The 17,373-nt window shown below is 44.6% G+C and overlaps 1 protein-coding gene and 1 non-coding gene across 2 annotated transcripts; both read right to left on the bottom strand.

Moving 5' to 3' along the window:
• Nucleotides 1-1,748: 1,748 nt before the first annotated feature.
• On the bottom strand, nt 1,749-1,855 carry LOC121149877. The gene has a single exon (XR_005882867.1). It is a non-coding gene; the product is annotated as a U6 spliceosomal RNA (small nuclear RNA).
• An 11,317-nt stretch (nt 1,856-13,172) lies between these two features.
• DYDC2 (DPY30 domain containing 2) lies at nt 13,173-17,049 on the bottom strand. Its single transcript, XM_040970375.1, has 4 exons — nt 16,915-17,049; nt 16,631-16,786; nt 16,146-16,268; nt 13,173-13,626 (listed from the first exon to the last, which is right to left on the bottom strand). The coding sequence occupies exons 1-4, from the start codon at nt 16,999-17,001 to the stop codon at nt 13,438-13,440; spliced, it is 555 nt and encodes a 184-aa protein (XP_040826309.1). The 5' UTR covers nt 17,002-17,049; the 3' UTR covers nt 13,173-13,437.
• Nucleotides 17,050-17,373: the final 324 nt, after the last annotated feature.

Consider the following 17,373-nt stretch of genomic DNA (forward strand, 5'->3'; position numbering starts at 1 on the left):
AAATGCACACAAAGAAGTTCACACACACTAGATAATCTAAAATTGTAGGAGACATCCTGAATAGGAAGAAACAATCCAATTCTTTTTTAATTAATTTATTTTTTTATTGGGAAGGCAGATGTACAGAGAGGAGGAGAGACTGAGAGGCAGATCTTCCGTCCGATGGTTCACTCCCCCAGTGGCTGAAACGGCCGGTGCTGGGCTGATCCGAAGTCACGAGCCAGGGACTTCTTCCTGGGGCTCTCATGTGGGTGCAGGGTTCCAAGGCTTTGGGCCGTCCTCGACTGCTTTCCCAGGCCACAAGCAGGGAGCTGGATGGGAAGTGGAGCTGCCGGGATTAGAACCAGCAACCATATGGGATCCCGGGCGTATTCAAGACGAGGCAAGATGAGGACTTTAACCTCTTGGCCATAGCACCGGGCCCAAATTCTTCATAATTTCTTCAGAAAATATTCACGGAAGCAGAGGAAAAACTTCCTAACTCCTTCTATGAGGCCAGTATTTTATTTTAACTATCTATGTATCTCTCTATGTATCTATCTATGTATCTATCTATCTATCTATCTATCTATCTATCTATCTACTATGTTTCAAAGGCAGAGTTAAAGAGCAAAGGAGAAACAGAACCAGAGAGAGATCTTTCATCCACTGGCTCACTCCCCAAATGACCACAATGGCTGGAGCTGGGCTGCTCTGAAGCCAGGAGCCAAGAACTTCTTCCCGGTCTCCCACCTGAGTGCATAGGCCCAAACACTTGAGCAATCCTTCGCTGATTTTCCAGGTGCATTATCAGGGGGCTGGCTTGAAAGTGGGGCAGCCAGGACAAAGTCTCCTGCGTGGATGCAGTGGCCCAAACACTTCAGCCATCCTCCTGCTTTTCCAGGTGTGTTATCAGAGCGCTGGATTGAAAGAAGAGTAGCCAGGACACACACTGAAGCCGCATCATATGGGATGCAGCACAGATGGTAAGTTAACCTGTTACATCACAGCACCTTGATATTACACCCCAACCAGCATTATTTTAATACCAAACCAAATGAAGATATTACTAGACAGGGAAACTACAAACCAGTATCTCTTGTGGACATAGACCAAAAAAACCCTCAGCAACAACCCAGTAATTTGTCCCACCCACCTTTCTTCATCCCTGGACCTCCCCACCCTAACCAGAGACCCATGGGTGTGCATCCCTCTCAACCATGCAAACAATATTAAAAATAAAGATTTAAAAGATGCAATGACAATCAAGAAAAAAAATCAGCTAGTAAAATGAATTTCTTCTCTCTACAATATGCAACAAGGCAAGGATGTCTTTTCAATGTTCTTGTTCAGTATCATACTAACTGTTAGCTGTTGTAATAAAGCAGAAAAAGAGAAAAATGTACATATTAGAATTAAAGAGACAAAACTGTATTTTACACAGGACTTGATCACCTAAGGACAAAAATTAGCAATGAATTTTCAAAAAAAGGAAAGACCCTTTTGTAATTAATACATGCGTACAGCAAGCTGAATATATGAAGTCAAATGTTTTCCACTTCTAATGGCACCCCCAGAATGCTTAGACGTAAAAATATAACTGTAAAACATCAGTGAACTAAATCAAAGATACTTTAAATAAGTTTATGCTCATGGTGAAAAGCTTAATTCTTCCCAAATTGAGCTACAGGTTCTGTGCAACCACAAGCTAGTTCATACAAATGAACACACTGATTTTGAAGTTTCTACAAAAAAACAAAGGACTTAGAATCATCACTATGAGAGTAAAGAACCTGCGTGTCATGGTTGCGCAGGGGCCATGCTAATTTTCTTTGTATCGTTCCAATGTTAGTATGTGTGCTGCCGAAGCGAGCACAATATGAGAATAAAGAACAATAACATTGAACGACTGACACTATCCAGTTTCAAAACTTCCTGCCAAGTTGTGCTAAAAAAGACATCCTAGTTTTGGCAAAATGGAGAGGTAGAGCCGAGAGTGAGAGGACCCGAGGGAGGGTCCAGAAGTCAATGACACAGTGATCTTTGATAAATATGCAAAGGGAATTCAACTGCAGAGAGGAAGTTTCGTTTTTGAGCAGTTGGATACACCCGTTTTAAAACATGAATCTAGAGACACATCTTGTGTCTTTCACACATACTTAAAATGCGTCATAGACCTTTCTGCAGTTTGGATATGGTGTCCCCTCCAGCGCGTGTGCAGCAAGTTCGGCTCCCAGCGGAGTAGTCTGGGAAGGCCGGTGATCTAGAAGAGGTGTCGCCTAGAGAAGGAGCAGCAACCCCCGGGAGGGATGGAGACCGAGTACTGGCTTGTGGGATTGGATTAGTTCCTGTGGAGGCTGGCAGCTGCAAAGCAACTCAGCTTCCTTTGCAGAGACAGAAAATGGAGTAAGCCCTCCCCCTGCTGGCCCTCCGATTGTCTTCGTCGTGCTTACCACCCTCAGTACTTTTTTTTTATACCTGAGTTTCATTTGCTTAATGGCTTATTACTTCTTACAGGAAGGGAAACACAGAAAGGAAATATTTCCACAGTTCATGGAAGATTTGACTGTCTAGGTGGGTTGTTTGCCTAAGCAGACACATGGATTCCACCTCAGAATCCCTGCTCAAAAATGCTGAAACTAACGGCAAGTCATTAAAAAAAGGAGGTCTGGGGCGGGACTCGGTAACATATTTGTCAAGGCTACACATTCCCGTGAGATGGTAGGAGACAGCATTTCTATTACCGCGGTTAACAAAAACATATTGTGTGTTGACCATTAAAAAAAAAGTACGTGAGGTAATGAGTGTTATAGAAAAGAAATATGCATCGCTTTGACAGATAAACAGAAAAACCAGCCTTTTCCGATGGACGATGGTGAAGTGCTGGTGCACCCATATGGCCACGGGCGGAAAAACAGCAGCGCCTTTGGTCCAGGTGGAGAGGAAACCGTGCAGGTAGGTGGCAGGGAGGTGGACAGTTGGTGGAGCGCAGGGGCAACAATGCCCGCGGATGTGTTTGCGGGCGCCCTGCGCTTCCCTCTTCTATGCTCTGCATGCAAATGAGCTCTCTTAAACCGCTCAGGCAGTACTGCGGGTTGGAAGTGAATGTTTTCGGCTGGGGTAAGAGGCTATGCCTGATAGGAAAGAGCCAGAAGCACTTAGGCAATGGCAGTTAAAATGAGTGATGGTAATCGGAGCCGTGAGCCATGGACAGCAGCGATGGCAAAGGCCGTGATAACGGTCTTGGAGAGGGTGATCAGATGTTAGGAGAGCCGTTTCCATGGGTTCTCCTTGTCTTCCAGCGGATGCTCAGTTTGTCTGGGATTTGGTTCCGTTTCACCAGCAGCCACACTGGAGAAGGTCGTGATGTCTCAAGTCTTGCTCCTCATCCACCAAGAGATGTGCTGAGCCTCTAACAAGGGAAGACAAGCCAAATAATGCGACTCTAAGGCTAGCAGGCACCTGGCCATCTCAGCCACAGGCGAGGTCAGTTCCCCCCACCGGGAGGAGAGAGCAGTCAGCAGTGTGCGCTCCAGGACCACTCCAGGCTGGAGGTTGGTGTGGGAGCGTCCTGCGATTACTGAGAAGGAAGCATCCCATTTACCCATCACAGTGAAAGCTAGCTGAAAATTTACATTCCATGTTCTTGAAAATGAAGAAATTGAGGCCTGGCGTGATGGCTCAATGCTAAATCCTCACCTTGCAAGTGCCAGGCTCCCATACAGGAGCTGTTTTATGTCCTGGCTGCTCCACTCTCATCTAGCTCCTTGCTTGTGGCCTGGGAAAGTAGCCAAGGATGGCCCAAAGTCTTGGGACGCTGCACCCATGTGGGAGACCCAGAAGAAGCTCCTGGCTTCCAGCCATTGCAGCCATCTGGGGAGTGAGCCAGCAGATGAAAGATCTTTTCTCTGTCTCTCCTCTCCATAAATCTGATCTGCCCTTCTAATGAAAATAAATACATCTTTTATTTACAATTTAAAAAAGAAAATGAAGAAAATGAGCAATCCCTACTCTTATGAATAAATGTTACTTAAGAAAAAATTTATTTTCCCAAATGAAACATCCTCTTTTTTTTTTCTGTTTGATGTTAAAAAAAAAATACCCCCATCCTTATAAGGGATTTGATGAGGGGGGTGCAGTGTGTGGATGTTGTGGTGCAGTGGGTTGAGCCACTGCTGGGGCACTTGCATTCCCTGTTGGAGTCCTGGCTGCTGCATTTCGGATCCAGTTCAGCTAAGGCATCCTGGGAGACAGCAGATGACGGTTCAAGAGCTTGGGCTCCTGAGGCTCACCTGGGAGACTGGGATAGAAATCCAGGCTCCTGGCTTTAGCCCAGCCTAGCACTGGCTGTTGCAGGCATTTGGGTAAGTCAACCAATAGACAAATGATCTCTCTCTCTCATTCCTTCTTTCAAGGGAATAAAGACAAATAGACATGAAAAAGAGGACTTGGGCCAGCATTGTGGCATAGTTAGTTAAGTCATCGCCTACAGTCCAGGGTCCAGTATGGGTACTGGTACAACCCCAGCTACTGGCTTCACTTAGAACCAGCTCCCTGTTACTGCACCTAGGAAAGCAGCAGAGGATGGCCCAAGTCCTTGGATTTTTGTACCCACATGGATGATCCGGAAGAAGTTCTTGGCTCCTGCTTCACCTTGGTCCAGCCCTGGCCACTGCAGCCACTTAGGAAGTGAATCCGTGAGTAGAAGTTCTCTCTCTCTCCCTCCCCTTCTGTCTCTCTTTCTCTCTCTCTCTCTGTCTCTCCCTTTCTCCCTTGGTAACTCTGCCTTTCAAATACATAAAAATCAATCTTTAAATAAAGGAAGAATATGTTTTACAGAAGGGCATAACAAAATGCAAGTTCAGTAGTAATACTGCCACTCAAATGAACATCTTTCAGGTAGTTCTTATGCAAGACACACACACATGCATACGTGCACAAACACACACACAGAGCTTGACAAAATACTCTTGCTGTCTCTTGTGTATCTTTTCTACACTACAACTTTCGATGGCTGCATAATTGTGACAGTGGGACAAATGATGAGTCCCAGTATTGCCTTTTTTTTTTTTAAATCTACCTACCTATCTCAAGCTTATAAGACCTTAACTACCATAAGAAACTCATTATTTGTGATTGCTGTCCATGTTTGCCTGTTTTTGCTTGTGTTCTGGGAAGTGGTTTTGGGAACTGTTCAAATCTTTGAGAAAAGTGGAGATGCTAAGCAGATTAGAATCTGGGACATGACACCACAGATACCACTGGAGTTAACTCTGTCAGTGATGTGAAATGAACCACCTCGAGGGAAGAGATACCAGGACTTTGAAACCTGGAGCTCCCTTCACCTCCTGCACACCAGTGCACTCCTCTCAATGACACTGTCCCCTGCTAGTGGGGCAAGAAAGTCATTCCAACCACATCCCATTATGTTGGATAATTGGGTACACTCATCTTGACCCAAGAAAAAGCTCTTTCCCTATCTCTACTTACTTTGCACCATTAAAACCTCCCATCCTTGGATTCTAGAAGCAGAAGAATATCAGCAAGGTGTTAGAAGAACTCTTTCCAAAGCGAATCCTGGGAGACTCAGACCAACGAGAGCTTGCTCTCACAGCTCCTCCTGAGGTCCACCAGCACACCCCAGAGCTTTAGGACCCCATCCCTAGGGGACATGGTGCCACACTGCCCTTGGAGGGTGAACGCTGTGGTAGCAATAGCAGAAGTGGCTCAGTAATGGGCACCTTGTATCACTATCAGAGGTCAGAGGGTAAGACATCCTATTTTTGAATGTTACATGGTACTTACCTTTAATTTAAAATATTTGTTTCTGTTAACTATTTGAAAAACAGACTGAATGGGCCTGGCACAGTAGCCTAGTGGCTAAAGTCCTTGCCTTGCATGTGAAGATATCCCACATGGGTGCCAGTTTGCGTCCCGGCTGCTCCACTTCCCATCCGACTCCCTGCTTGTGGCTTGGGAAAGCAGTAGAGGATGGACCAAAGCCTTGAGATCCCAGAATAAGCTCCTGGCTCCTGGCTTTGAGGAGTGAACCGTGAATGGAAGATCTTTCTTGCTGTATCTCCTTTTCTCTGTAAATCTGCCTTTTCAATAAAAATAAATAAAACTTAAGAAAAAAAAAAACAGATGGAGATACAAATTTTCTGTCTGCCGGTCCACTTTTCAGGTGCTTGAGCCATCCCCTGCAGTCTCCCAGAGAACACAGGAGCAGGAAACTGGAATTGGGAGCAGAGCCAGGAATTGAATCCAGGTACTCCAATCTCAGATGCAGGTGTCTCACGTGACATCTTTTTAAAAATCTATTATTTTGTATTGGGAAGACAGATTTACAGAGAGAAGGAGAGACACACACACAGAAAGAGAGCTTCCATTTACTGGTTCACTGCCCAAATGACTGCAACAGCCAGAGCTAAGTTGATTTGAAGCTAGGAGCACGGAGGCTCCAGGTCTCCCACATGGGTGCAGGGTCCCAAGCACTTGGGTCATCTTCCATTGCCTTCCCAAATGCATTAGCTGGGAGCTGGATAGGAAACAGAGCAATGACATAAGCTGAGCCTGTGGGCACTTGGATATGGGATGCCAGCAGTGTCACAAGCAGAGGCTTACCCTGCTGTGCCACATGAGATCCCAGAAGTCATTTCTGTAAGAGGGAATGCAGAGTGCCCCTTCCCAATGGGGCCCAGCAGATGAGCTCCAGGCTGGCTGGGTCTTGCTCTAAACCACTCCCAATTCCCAAGACATTCGGTGCCAGCTGTCTTTCCTTGGAGATTTTCTTCTTGTGGGTGAAGGAGCCATCTTCCATTGTACCTTCACAAGAAGCTGGATCAGAAGTGGAGCAGGTAGGATACTGGCATTGCAGGCAGCAGTTTAAATTGCCATCGACAACACTGACCCCTGCTCTGCTTTGAGTCACATGCTTGCTAATGCACTGGGGAAAGCAGCAGTAGCTGGCCAGAGTGCTTGGGCCTTTGCACCTGTACGGCAGACCAGGATGAAGCTCCTGGCAGTCATTTGGGAAGTGACCAATAGATAGACGACACCCTCCCTCCTTCTCAACCTTTCATGTAAATAAAATACACTTTTGAAAATGACCTTAGAGATATTTTCTTATTGAGAAATGGAGTTCCAACCTGAGTGCAAAGGGGCCCAGGGAACCTTCCCTTGGCTACCTATGTGAGCCATGCAGCAGGACTCAGTGGTAAACTGTTCTGGAGGAACCATGGGCCCTAAGCACTGTGCTGTCTTCAATTATCAAACATTTTCATTCTGCCAGGAATCTCACTCAGCTTTCCTACGCTGATGAGTATCTTTGGAGAGCTACAGTTTCAGTTGAGCCTTTTGGTTCTCATTTTCTGAAAGTGTCTGTTCCACCAGAGCCACTTTGTATTTCCTTTCTAGAGGGGGAAGAGAGGAAGCAAAGTGTTTGGCAAAGTGGCGAGCTCACTGCTCCATACTTCCATCACCCATATTACAGTGCCTGGGGTTAACTCCTGGCTCTGCTCCAATTCCAGCAGGCACACGCTGGGAGGCAGCAGGTGATGTCCAAGTACTTGCATCCCTTCTAGCCACCCGAGAGACCCAGTCTGAATTCCTGACTCCTGGCTTTGGCATGGTGCAGCCTCAGCTGTTGCAGGCATTTAGGGAGCAAGCAACAAATGGAGGATCTCGCTTTGTCTCTTCCTTCCTTTCAAATAAAAAAAAAAATAACTAAAAACATAAAGGCAGAAAAAGGATACTTATTCCCCCATACGATATTATTCAAGCATTTGAAAAACTATTTGCAATCTATGTAAACTTCCAAGAATGGTACCACTTAGTACCAATGGTTCCAAAGAATGTTTTCACTGGAAGAAAGTCTCTGACTGGGAGGAACTTTAATTTATAAATTTTATCATTTGTACTGCTTTAATAGTGTCTCTAATGAGCTAACATGAATTTTTCCAGGATCCTGCTTGGGCTTGTCAATGCTTGGAGAGTCGCCTAATTTTGGCTGATAATCAAGGCAAATAAAATATGCATGAGCTAGTGTCTATGTTTCTGGGTCCAGGAAGCTTCCGTTTCTTCTAAGAGGCAAGAAAAAGACTTGGAGCAAAATGTCTGCAGACAAGAAAATGACACTTTATCAGATGTGTTAGCCAGTCCTGCCAGGCAGTCAAGTATGTTGGCTTTGGGAGAAGAGACCGCATTGCCACCACTTGGTCATGTGAACTTGGCCCAATCATTAACCCCTCATAGTGCTAGTTGTGTCTTTATTGCTAATATGGGGATTGTAGAATTAAAGGAGATAATGCAATTAAGCAATTATTTAATATCCAACATAAGTTACTAAAAATTGAGGTAATATTTTTTAGCTATGTCTCTTTCCTTATATGTGAAGGATGAATTTGAGTGGTTAGAGCTGGAAGGCCCATAATCGCATTAGAGGAATGTGGAATATCTGATGTTAGGCACCCTTCAGAGGAAGCTGTGTTGGTAGACTCCAGCTCTTTGGGAACAGCTATGATTTTAGTCACTTCATAAGCAGGCATTAGGGGCCAGTGCCATGGCTTAACAAGTTAAGCCCCTGCTTGCGATACCAGGATCCAAATGGCACCACTTCCCAATCCAGCCTGGGATTTCCCAATGTGCCTGGGAAATCAGCAGAAAATGGTTCAAGTCTTTGGACTCCTGCACCCACGTGGGAGATCTGGAACAAAGTCCTGACTTCTGGCATCAGATTGGCTCAGCTCCAGCTGTTGCAGAGATTTGAAGCATGAACCAGCAGATGGAAGCTGTCTCTTTCTCTTCCTCTTTATCTCTGTAAATCTGACTTTCCAATAAAAATAAAATGAAATAAGTCTTTATTATGGTACATGTTCTGTGACTATAAGCATTACCCTATAGAAGATGGGTGAAGTTGGCCAATTTACTGTGCAGTTTTCAGTGTCTGGGTAAAGCCAGCCCCACTGGAAACCTTGGTTGTTACCTTCTGAAATTCTCCATTACTTTTGAACAAAGGGCTATATGTGCTTATGTTGCATTGGGCCCTACAAGTTGTATAGCTGTCCTAGCGGCACACATGGGTGTACTCAATAAATCATTTTATAAAAATGAACTGTCCAATAGAATGTGAGGCTATACCAAATAAGAAACCAAGGAATATAAGCATTCAACTTTGGGCTTTCAGTAAAAAGTGAGGCAGCAAGATTCTGGAAGATAACTCAGGTCTTTGGGCCCTTGTATCCATGTGAAAGACCTAGAAGAAGCTCCTGGCTCTTGGCTTTGGACCCTGCCAGCCATTGTGGCCTTTTGGGGCATGAGCCAGCAGATGAAAAGTCTGTTTTTCTCCTCCTTTCTGTAAATCTTCCTTTGAAGTTCAGCTTCTTTTTTTTTTTTTCCATATTCACAAGGTTGTCCAACTATCACCATCATCTAATTATGTGATTCCAGGACGTTTTTGTCACCGTCACCATGAGAAGAAAGCCCATGCTTATCAGCAGTCACTCCCAAGTCCTCCTTTTGCCTGCTTTTGGCAGCCAGGGATCCACATTCCACCTCTATGGACTTGTATCACCTGCATATTTTACAAAATGGAATCATGCAACAGGTGGTCTTTTGTGCTTCTTGCACTCAGTATCATGTTTTTAAGGTTATGCCTGATGTACCATGAGCCAGCGCTTGTTTTTTGAATCATTGGTCAATATTCTCTTTTTTGGATAGTCCACATTTTGCTTAGCCGCTCATCTCTTGATGGATAGTTGAATTGTTTCCACCATTTAGCTATTACCAAAAAAATGTCACTGAAGATTTGTGGGTGAGTTTCTGTGAGGATGTATATTTTCAGTTCTTTCAGATAGGAACTAGGCATGAAATTGCTGGGTCATGTGCTAACTACATTTTCAGGTATTGCCAAATTGTTTTAAAGATTTATTTATTTATTGGAAAGTCAGATACACAGAGAGGAGGAGAGACAGAGAGAAAGATCCTCCGTCCCATGATTCACTCCCCCAGTGAGTGCAACGGCCGATGCTATGCCGATCCAAAGCCAGGATCCAGGAACTTCTTCGGGTATCCCACATGGGTACAGGGTCCCAAAGCTCTGGGCCATCCTCGACTGCTTTGCCAGGCCACAGGCAGGGAGCTGGATGGGAAGTGGGGCTGCCGGGACTAGAACAGGTGCCCATATGGGATCCTTGCGTGTTCAAGGCGAGGACCCTAGCAGCTAGACAATGCCACTGGGCCCCTGAGGTGTATTTTTAAATTTTTAAAAAGATTTATTTACTTTTATTGGAAAGTCAGATAGACAGAGAGGAGGCCGGAGCTGCACCAATGCAAAGCCAGAAGCCAGGAATCTCCTCTGGGTCTCCCACATATGTGCAGGGTCCCAAGGCTTTGAGCCATCCTCGACTGCTTTGCCAGGCCACACACAGGGAGCTGGATGGGAAACAGGGCTGCCGGGATTAGAACTGGCACCCATATGGAATCCCAGTGCATGCGAGGTGAGGACTTTGGCCATTAGGCTACTGCGCCATGCCCTGAGGTGTCTTTTTATTGCTGTGAGTTTTTCAGATATATTCTGGATATTAATTTGTGTTGGCTCTATGTTTACAAGTAATTTATCTCATTTTATGGGCTATCTTTCTTGATTATGTTTAGAGTACAATTTTTTAAAGATTTATTTATTTTTATAGGAAAGGCAGATTTACAGAGAGAAGGAAACACAGAGAAAAGGATCTTCCATCTGCTGGTTCACTCCAGAAGCAGCCACAACAACATAAGCTGAGCTGATCTGAAATTAGGAGCCAGAAGTGTCCTCCAGGCCTCCCATGTGGGTCCCAAGGCTTTGGGCCATCCTCTGCTGCCCTCTTAGGCCACAAACAGGGAGCTGGATGGGAAGTGGAGCATCTGGGAACCAGTGACCAAATGGAATTCTGGCACGTGCAAGGCAAGGATTCAGTTACTGGGCCATTGCATGGGCCCTGGAGTACGAATTTTTATATTATGAAGACCAGTTTACCTATTTTTCTTGTGCTTCTGTGCCTTAGCTAAGAAACTGTTGTTCAATCCAGAATCACAAAGATTTAGACCTATCTTATCTTCTACCACTTTTATATCTTACACTGAGGTCTCTGGTCTATTTTGCGTTACTTTTAGTGTGTAGTGTTTAGTAGAGGTAAATTCTCCATTATTTGCAGTATGTAGTTATCTGAATTTTCTAGTACTACTGAAAACTATTTTTTTTCCCATTGAATTGTCTTGAAATGTTTGTTGGAAGTCAACTGGTTATAAATGTATGGGTTTATTTCAGAACTTCTAATTGCATTCCATGGATCTATATTAATTATTACCCTATTACTAGAACCACAGTGTCTAGATTATCATAACTTTCAGAATAGGTTTGAAATTGGGAAGTGTGAGCTTTTCATATTTTGTCTTGATTAACTACTGTGAGTCTGTTTACTTTCCATATACATTTTGGGAAGCCCAACCTCTCTGGGGCTTAGTAATTTATGTTGAAGCTCATTCAAAATCATTATCTCTGTGTTAACTTTTTTTTTTTTTTTACTTAAAAAGCAGAGTTAGAGAGCGAGGGAGAGACATAGAGGCTTCCATCCACTGCTTCATTCTCCAAATTGCCACAACGACCAGAACTGAGTAAGTCTGAAGCCAGAAGTTTCTTTCAGGTCTCCTGTGTGGTTATAGGGGCCCAAGCACTTGAGCCATCCTCTGCCGCTCTTCCAAGTCATAAACAGGGAACTAGATCAGAAGTGGAGCAGCCAAGGCTCAAGCCAGCACCCATATTGGACGCCAGCACCACAGGCAGCAGTTTATCTTACTATGGTATGGGACCAGCCCAACTTAATTTCTTTCCTTCCCCCCCCCCCCCCATTTTTGTAACTGCCTTCCTTTTTGTAACCTGGGTACATTATTTCTCAGTTTGTAAACACCTAGGTTCTTCATATTCTTGTGTTGTTATAAACCAGAATTTGGTCTAACTATAAGCATTTGCTGGATTGTCTCTGTAGATTAAACTTTTGCTAGTTGGAAATGAGGCAGGGGGTTACACTTAGTGCTCCTCAAACAAACAAACAAACACCACTTGGATCTATGTTATATTGAAATGAAGCAAGTTAGAGCAAGGAGGAGGTGTTCTGTCTTTTGATAGCTGTCTCTCTCATCTTTTGCTCAGAACTGCTGTTCAGTGATGACAGTCTAGGCATCCTCCAAGCCATCGCCCATGATCTCAAGCATCCCATGATCTCAGCGGAAAGATGCTTCTCCAAGGTTGAGGTGGATTCGAGCCTAGCCTCTGCCAAATCACCAGCCGCGGCTCATTCAGCTAAACCTGGGAGCAGAGCCTAGCAGTCTGCCTACATCTGGACACCAGATGTGGAACCTTATAGGCAGGCTAGGGTCAACCAGAAAACACAGCTCCCTTAACACTAACCTTCTGGGAAAAGTCAGATGACAAAAATGCCTAGAGAATTGGGTGGAACATTCCAAGGAGCAAAAATATGCAGAGTTCGGAGAGATAATATCATCTCAGCCAAGACAATACACTGCATGTGGCTGATGTGAATATACAGCGACAGAAACCTCCAACCCAGGGTGTAGGGAATAAGCGCACCTGAGGTCCTCTGCCCACCTGAGAGTGATGCAGGCACGTTAACAGGGAGCTGGATGGGATGCAGAGGAGCCACTGGTACTCTGATAAGGAGTATCAGCATCACAGATGGCAGCTTAACCCAATGTGCCACAATGCTGACCTTGGTACAAGACGATTTAACCTTAAAACAGAAGGAAATTCTGACACACGCGTGGACCTTGAGGCTATGCCGAGTGAGATGAGCCAGTCACGAAACCACAAATAGCATATGATTCCATTTATAGGCAGTACTGACAATAGTCAAAAACACAGACATGGAAAGTAGGGCGGAGGCTGCACAGATGGGGGAGGGGAGATAATGGGATTTTATTACTGGGTAAGTGTTCAGTTTCAGCTTTTCCAAGATGAAGAATATTGGTGCCGACTGTTGGTGTTGGCTGCACAACAATTCCAACATTAAGCTGCACACTTGAGAATAGTTAACATAGTACATTTTAGGCTAGATATGTTTTTTTTTTTTTTTACCACAACAAAACAATTGGGGGAAATGTAAAAAATTTTTTTAAATTGGTAACATAATTATTTTAGATTCTTATTCTGACTTTATTTTATCCTGTAAGTACTTCAATTCATCACATGATTGCAGGGTTTCCTCGGCATGAGAAAGGGACTTTTACAGACTGTTCCAATCTTGGTTGAAGTGAGAACTCTTCTAGCTGGCCATTTTCTTGGTTTGATGTGCTCGGGGAAGGATCCTTAGAATTATTGATGTCTGACAATCCGAGAGGCACTTCAGGCATCAGCAGCCATTTCTGGAGCAACTGGTGCTGCTAAACCTCCTAGTAATTTATGTCTTAGGGTGTTTCCAGGCTCCAGTCCGCCTGACCGGCTGACTCTGAAGAAGTCACTTCTTGTGGCATGCCTGGAATCGCACTGGAAGTACTCGGCAGGGCTCCGTGACTCGAGGCTCCCTTCTTAGGGGACTCTGAGCCTTCCTGTGTGACGAGGGCCTTCTTTGAGGGACCAGCTGCAGAAACCAGGTCCTAAACAGAAAACAAAAAGGCATTTAAAAAAGTTGTTGGTAGAGATGAAAGCACTTAGGCAAGGCAAAAATAAGATATCACTACTTTCACACCTCACAGCAAAAATGAGGCTCATTGGAAGCCACGACAAAATCCAACCTGCTGGACTCGAGTGATTTGCCAATAACTTAGTTGCTTTCCAGAGCAGAGTGTGACAGCTTTTAAAGGAAAGCAACAGAATCTCAGTTCCCCACAAAGCATCCTCTACAATGTTTGCCATACAAACAATAATCACTAGACATAGGAAGTAGGAAAACATGAACTACAATCACTAGAAAATTATTCAGTAGAAATTCTCAAATAACACAGTTAGAATTAGCAAAGCCTTAAAAGAGTATTATATTTTTAAAAACTTAAGGGAGAACAATAGATACATTGAGTAGAAGTTAGGGAATACCAACAGAGATCATGAAAAGTATTTAAAAAAAACGACAGGAATTTTAGAAAGGAAAAGTACAATATCTGAAATGAAAAAAAAAATTCATTTAATCCCTTGGTAGGATATTGAACACTGTAGAACAAAGGGTCGGTAAATTGGAAGGCAGCTCTGAAGAAATCACCCAAAGTGAAGGAAAGAGGAGAAAACATTTTAAAAGATGATTGGAGACTTTATGAGCTATGAAAACACATCAATAAACCGCAATCTGTATAACTATAGCCCCCTGCTCAGGAAGGGATCCTCGGGACATAAACTCCACAGACCACCTGCACCTGTCTTTGCCTGGAAGTCCCAGAGGAGAATCCTGAATGGACCCTACAGAGCACTGTGAAACAGTCACAATCCCCACGAGCCTGCTCACTTCCAAGGGCTGCATCTGTGCGATAAACACTTGAATTGATTCTGTAAAAATGTATTTCTAAAACACTTGTATGGCGCAGATCTTTATAAACAATAGGAACTACTTTCTGACTTAGAGAAAAAATTACGATTTACTTACTCAAGACTGCCTCTTCTCAACGGAAAGAAACTAATGCAAGGGCTGCCCCTATCGGCTTTCTTATAGGCCATGGGCCAATGTTATCTCCCCTATAAAACTCTTCTTGATTCTTATTATTCTATATAGCCATTATCACACATAACACCCTGTTTCTATTCTTTTGATGCGCTTATTAACATACATGACTAATGGCATTCAATTTGCAGTACCCAAAGACATACTAAGCCACAAGGAAGCAAAGATGGTTTTCAGAAATTAAGAAGGGCCCAGTGTGGTAGCCTAGCAGCTAGAAGTCCTTACTTTGCATGCGCCAGGATCCCATATGGGCTCCAGTTCTAATCCCGGCAGTCCCACTTCCTATTCAGCTCCCTGCCTGTGCTCTGGAAAAGCAGTGGAGGTTGGCCCAATGTCTTGGGACCCTGCATCCAAGTAGGAGACCCAGAAAAAGCTCCTGGCTTCACTTCGGCTCAGCTCTGGCCGTTGCGGTCATTTGGGGAGTGAATCAGTGGACAGAAGATCTTCCTCTCTGTCTCTCCTCCTCTCTGTATATCTGACTTACCAATAAAAATAATAAATGTTTAAAAAAACAAATTAAGGAAAAATCTTTCAAAGCTTTGCATATGCATATAAACCTAGCAGGTTTGCTGAACTTGTAGGTAACCCATTTGGGCCAATGTGAAATCAAGTTTCCTAAAAATAATGATTCAAAATTTGAAGGTGACCAGTAGAAGAGCAGGATTTGCAATCCCCGTGATCAATCAGAAATTCAGAATTTGGAATCTTATTTGATTACCTCCACCTGCCATTTCCCTAGCTCTTTTCAAGTTTCACTTGGAGAATAACTCACACTCGGCTACTGTAGTCCTCCCTTGCCAGATGAGCCATACATTTAGCTTTGTTTTAGATCACGGTTCAGTTCTTCTGATTTTCTTCTAGCAAAAGGAATCAGTTTCTGTAACACAATGTGCACATGAACTCTGTCCTGAAGGAGAACTTGCACGTTGTCTAGCATCACGCCTGCTGTCATTTCCCATCTTCCTTCTGTCTCACAGTTAGCCAACGGATGGCCGACCTGTTACTTTTCGATTTCTTGGGAACAATTATTGCCAGAGGACGCACAACCCACTGAGTGTAACTCAAAGGGACAAGTGACACGTGTGAGCCAAAGTGTCCTTTACTAAAGGATGGGATGTGCGGAGTCTCTCCCAGCCTTGTAGATTTGTTTCTATCCACAGTGAAATGTGCTGCTAGGGAAGGACGAACGAGCTAGGGAGGGGATGGAAACTTTTGCTTCTTGATCCTTACTTTTCCCATCCCAGTCACCTGCCCAAAAGACTGACCCCTTTCTGAGCTAGAACTCTCCTGGACTACTGCCAAATGATAACATAAATTTATCTTTTGGTTGGGTTTATTTGGAAAATATATACCTTAATCAAATCTATTTGTTGATGATGATGATAAATGCTAGTATAAGCGTACACAACACACATGAGCTTAGTATTTTCAAGTCTCAAAAGACCCCTGCTGACTTCTTCTCCCTACCGGGTGACTCTCTCCACTCTCCTGTGGAATCTGCTGCGCTCCTCGCTCCAGCATTTCTGGGATGTCGGCCGCCTTGAGCTCACTGTCCTTGTCCTCCTGCAGCTGGATCGTCTCCTGCCTATCCTGGGGTGAGGTGACAGAGTATAATCAGGTCAGTGTAAGGAAGCCTTAGCCATGGCCCCCTCCCCACACCCTGCAAGGGTAGACCCCAGCTCTGGGCTCTCCAGGTTTTCTCAGTCCACCCTCTCCATGCCTAGCACGAACCTGCTAAGACCCCAAGTCCAACTCCACACTCTTGTGTTGGATTCCCTCCTCACATTTGGGGATATCTAAAAGCTGCCAAAAAACCCAACAAACTCCCCTGGCTAACTGCAGCATCGTGCCTTGGATTTCAAACTACTCTAGGAAAGCTGAGCCTTTTAGGAGCCAACCCAGGGCACGCAAGTGTCCACACACGCGCGCACACACACACACACCCCACACACCTCTTCTTTGGCTTTAGCTATTGCCCTGTAATGATAAAGCCAGTGAGCCAGGTACTCTATTGGATCGCTGGGCCGAACTGTCGCCACTTCTGCCAGTGCCTGGGCTAGGCAGTTTCCAAAGCACTTCTTCAGATAGTCTGTTTCCATCCTGGGGGCCTGGAAAACGTCGAGACAGAGCCACACTCTTTTATACACGTAATCTGACTTTGAAAGAACTAAGATCTACCTTAGGGTGAATCTCAGCCATCTCTGAACCTTTCTCTAAAGAACCAGTAAATACACACTTGCCAATAGCTCAGAGAGTCAGAGATGTTTTTGCTGAAACGCTCCAGGTGTATTTGGTCAGATGACAGGTCATGGGGGTCATACATGAGTGGCTGGGGATGACTCCAGTGCCTTACCCACACATTGCCACCCTCACAAGTAGGTAGGAGGCCCCTGGGAGGGGCTCTGAGCACCCAGCGAGCTGTGTTATTGTGAGGCTGAAAGCAAGAGTTACTTATGACATAGGAAAGATGGGCTGACTTATATCATCAAAAAACCATGAGCAGCTTTGGGGCGAGAGAAAAGGCTGGGTACCATGGCTGCTGCTCTGCAGTGCTTAAGCAAGAAAAGGCTTCAGGGTGGACGAATACCCCAAGTTTGCTGTTGATCGAATTTTAAGGCCTGGAGGCCATTTGACTTAGATGGGAAGTTCAAAGCCCCAGTGATGCCTAGCAGCAGGAATGCTGACTCTGCAATCA

This window comes from Ochotona curzoniae, unplaced genomic scaffold (genome assembly GCF_017591425.1).
Source record: "Ochotona curzoniae isolate NIBS_2020 unplaced genomic scaffold, NIBS_Ocur_1.0 scaffold_4763, whole genome shotgun sequence".
NCBI classification, from domain to species: Eukaryota; Metazoa; Chordata; class Mammalia; order Lagomorpha; family Ochotonidae; genus Ochotona; species Ochotona curzoniae.

Excerpts from the sequence above, each read along its gene's own strand:
- DYDC2 (XM_040970375.1), bottom strand. The coding sequence starts at position 17,001 with ATGTATGACCCCCATGACCTGTCATCTGACCAAATACACCTGGAGCGT. Across the intron at positions 16,787-16,914 it reads ACTCTCTGAGCTATTGGCAA|GCCCCCAGGATGGAAACAGA; the intron begins GTGTGTATTTAC and ends GACGTTTTCCAG. Across the intron at positions 16,269-16,630 it reads TAGCTAAAGCCAAAGAAGAG|GATAGGCAGGAGACGATCCA; the intron begins GTGTGTGGGGTG and ends ACCTCACCCCAG.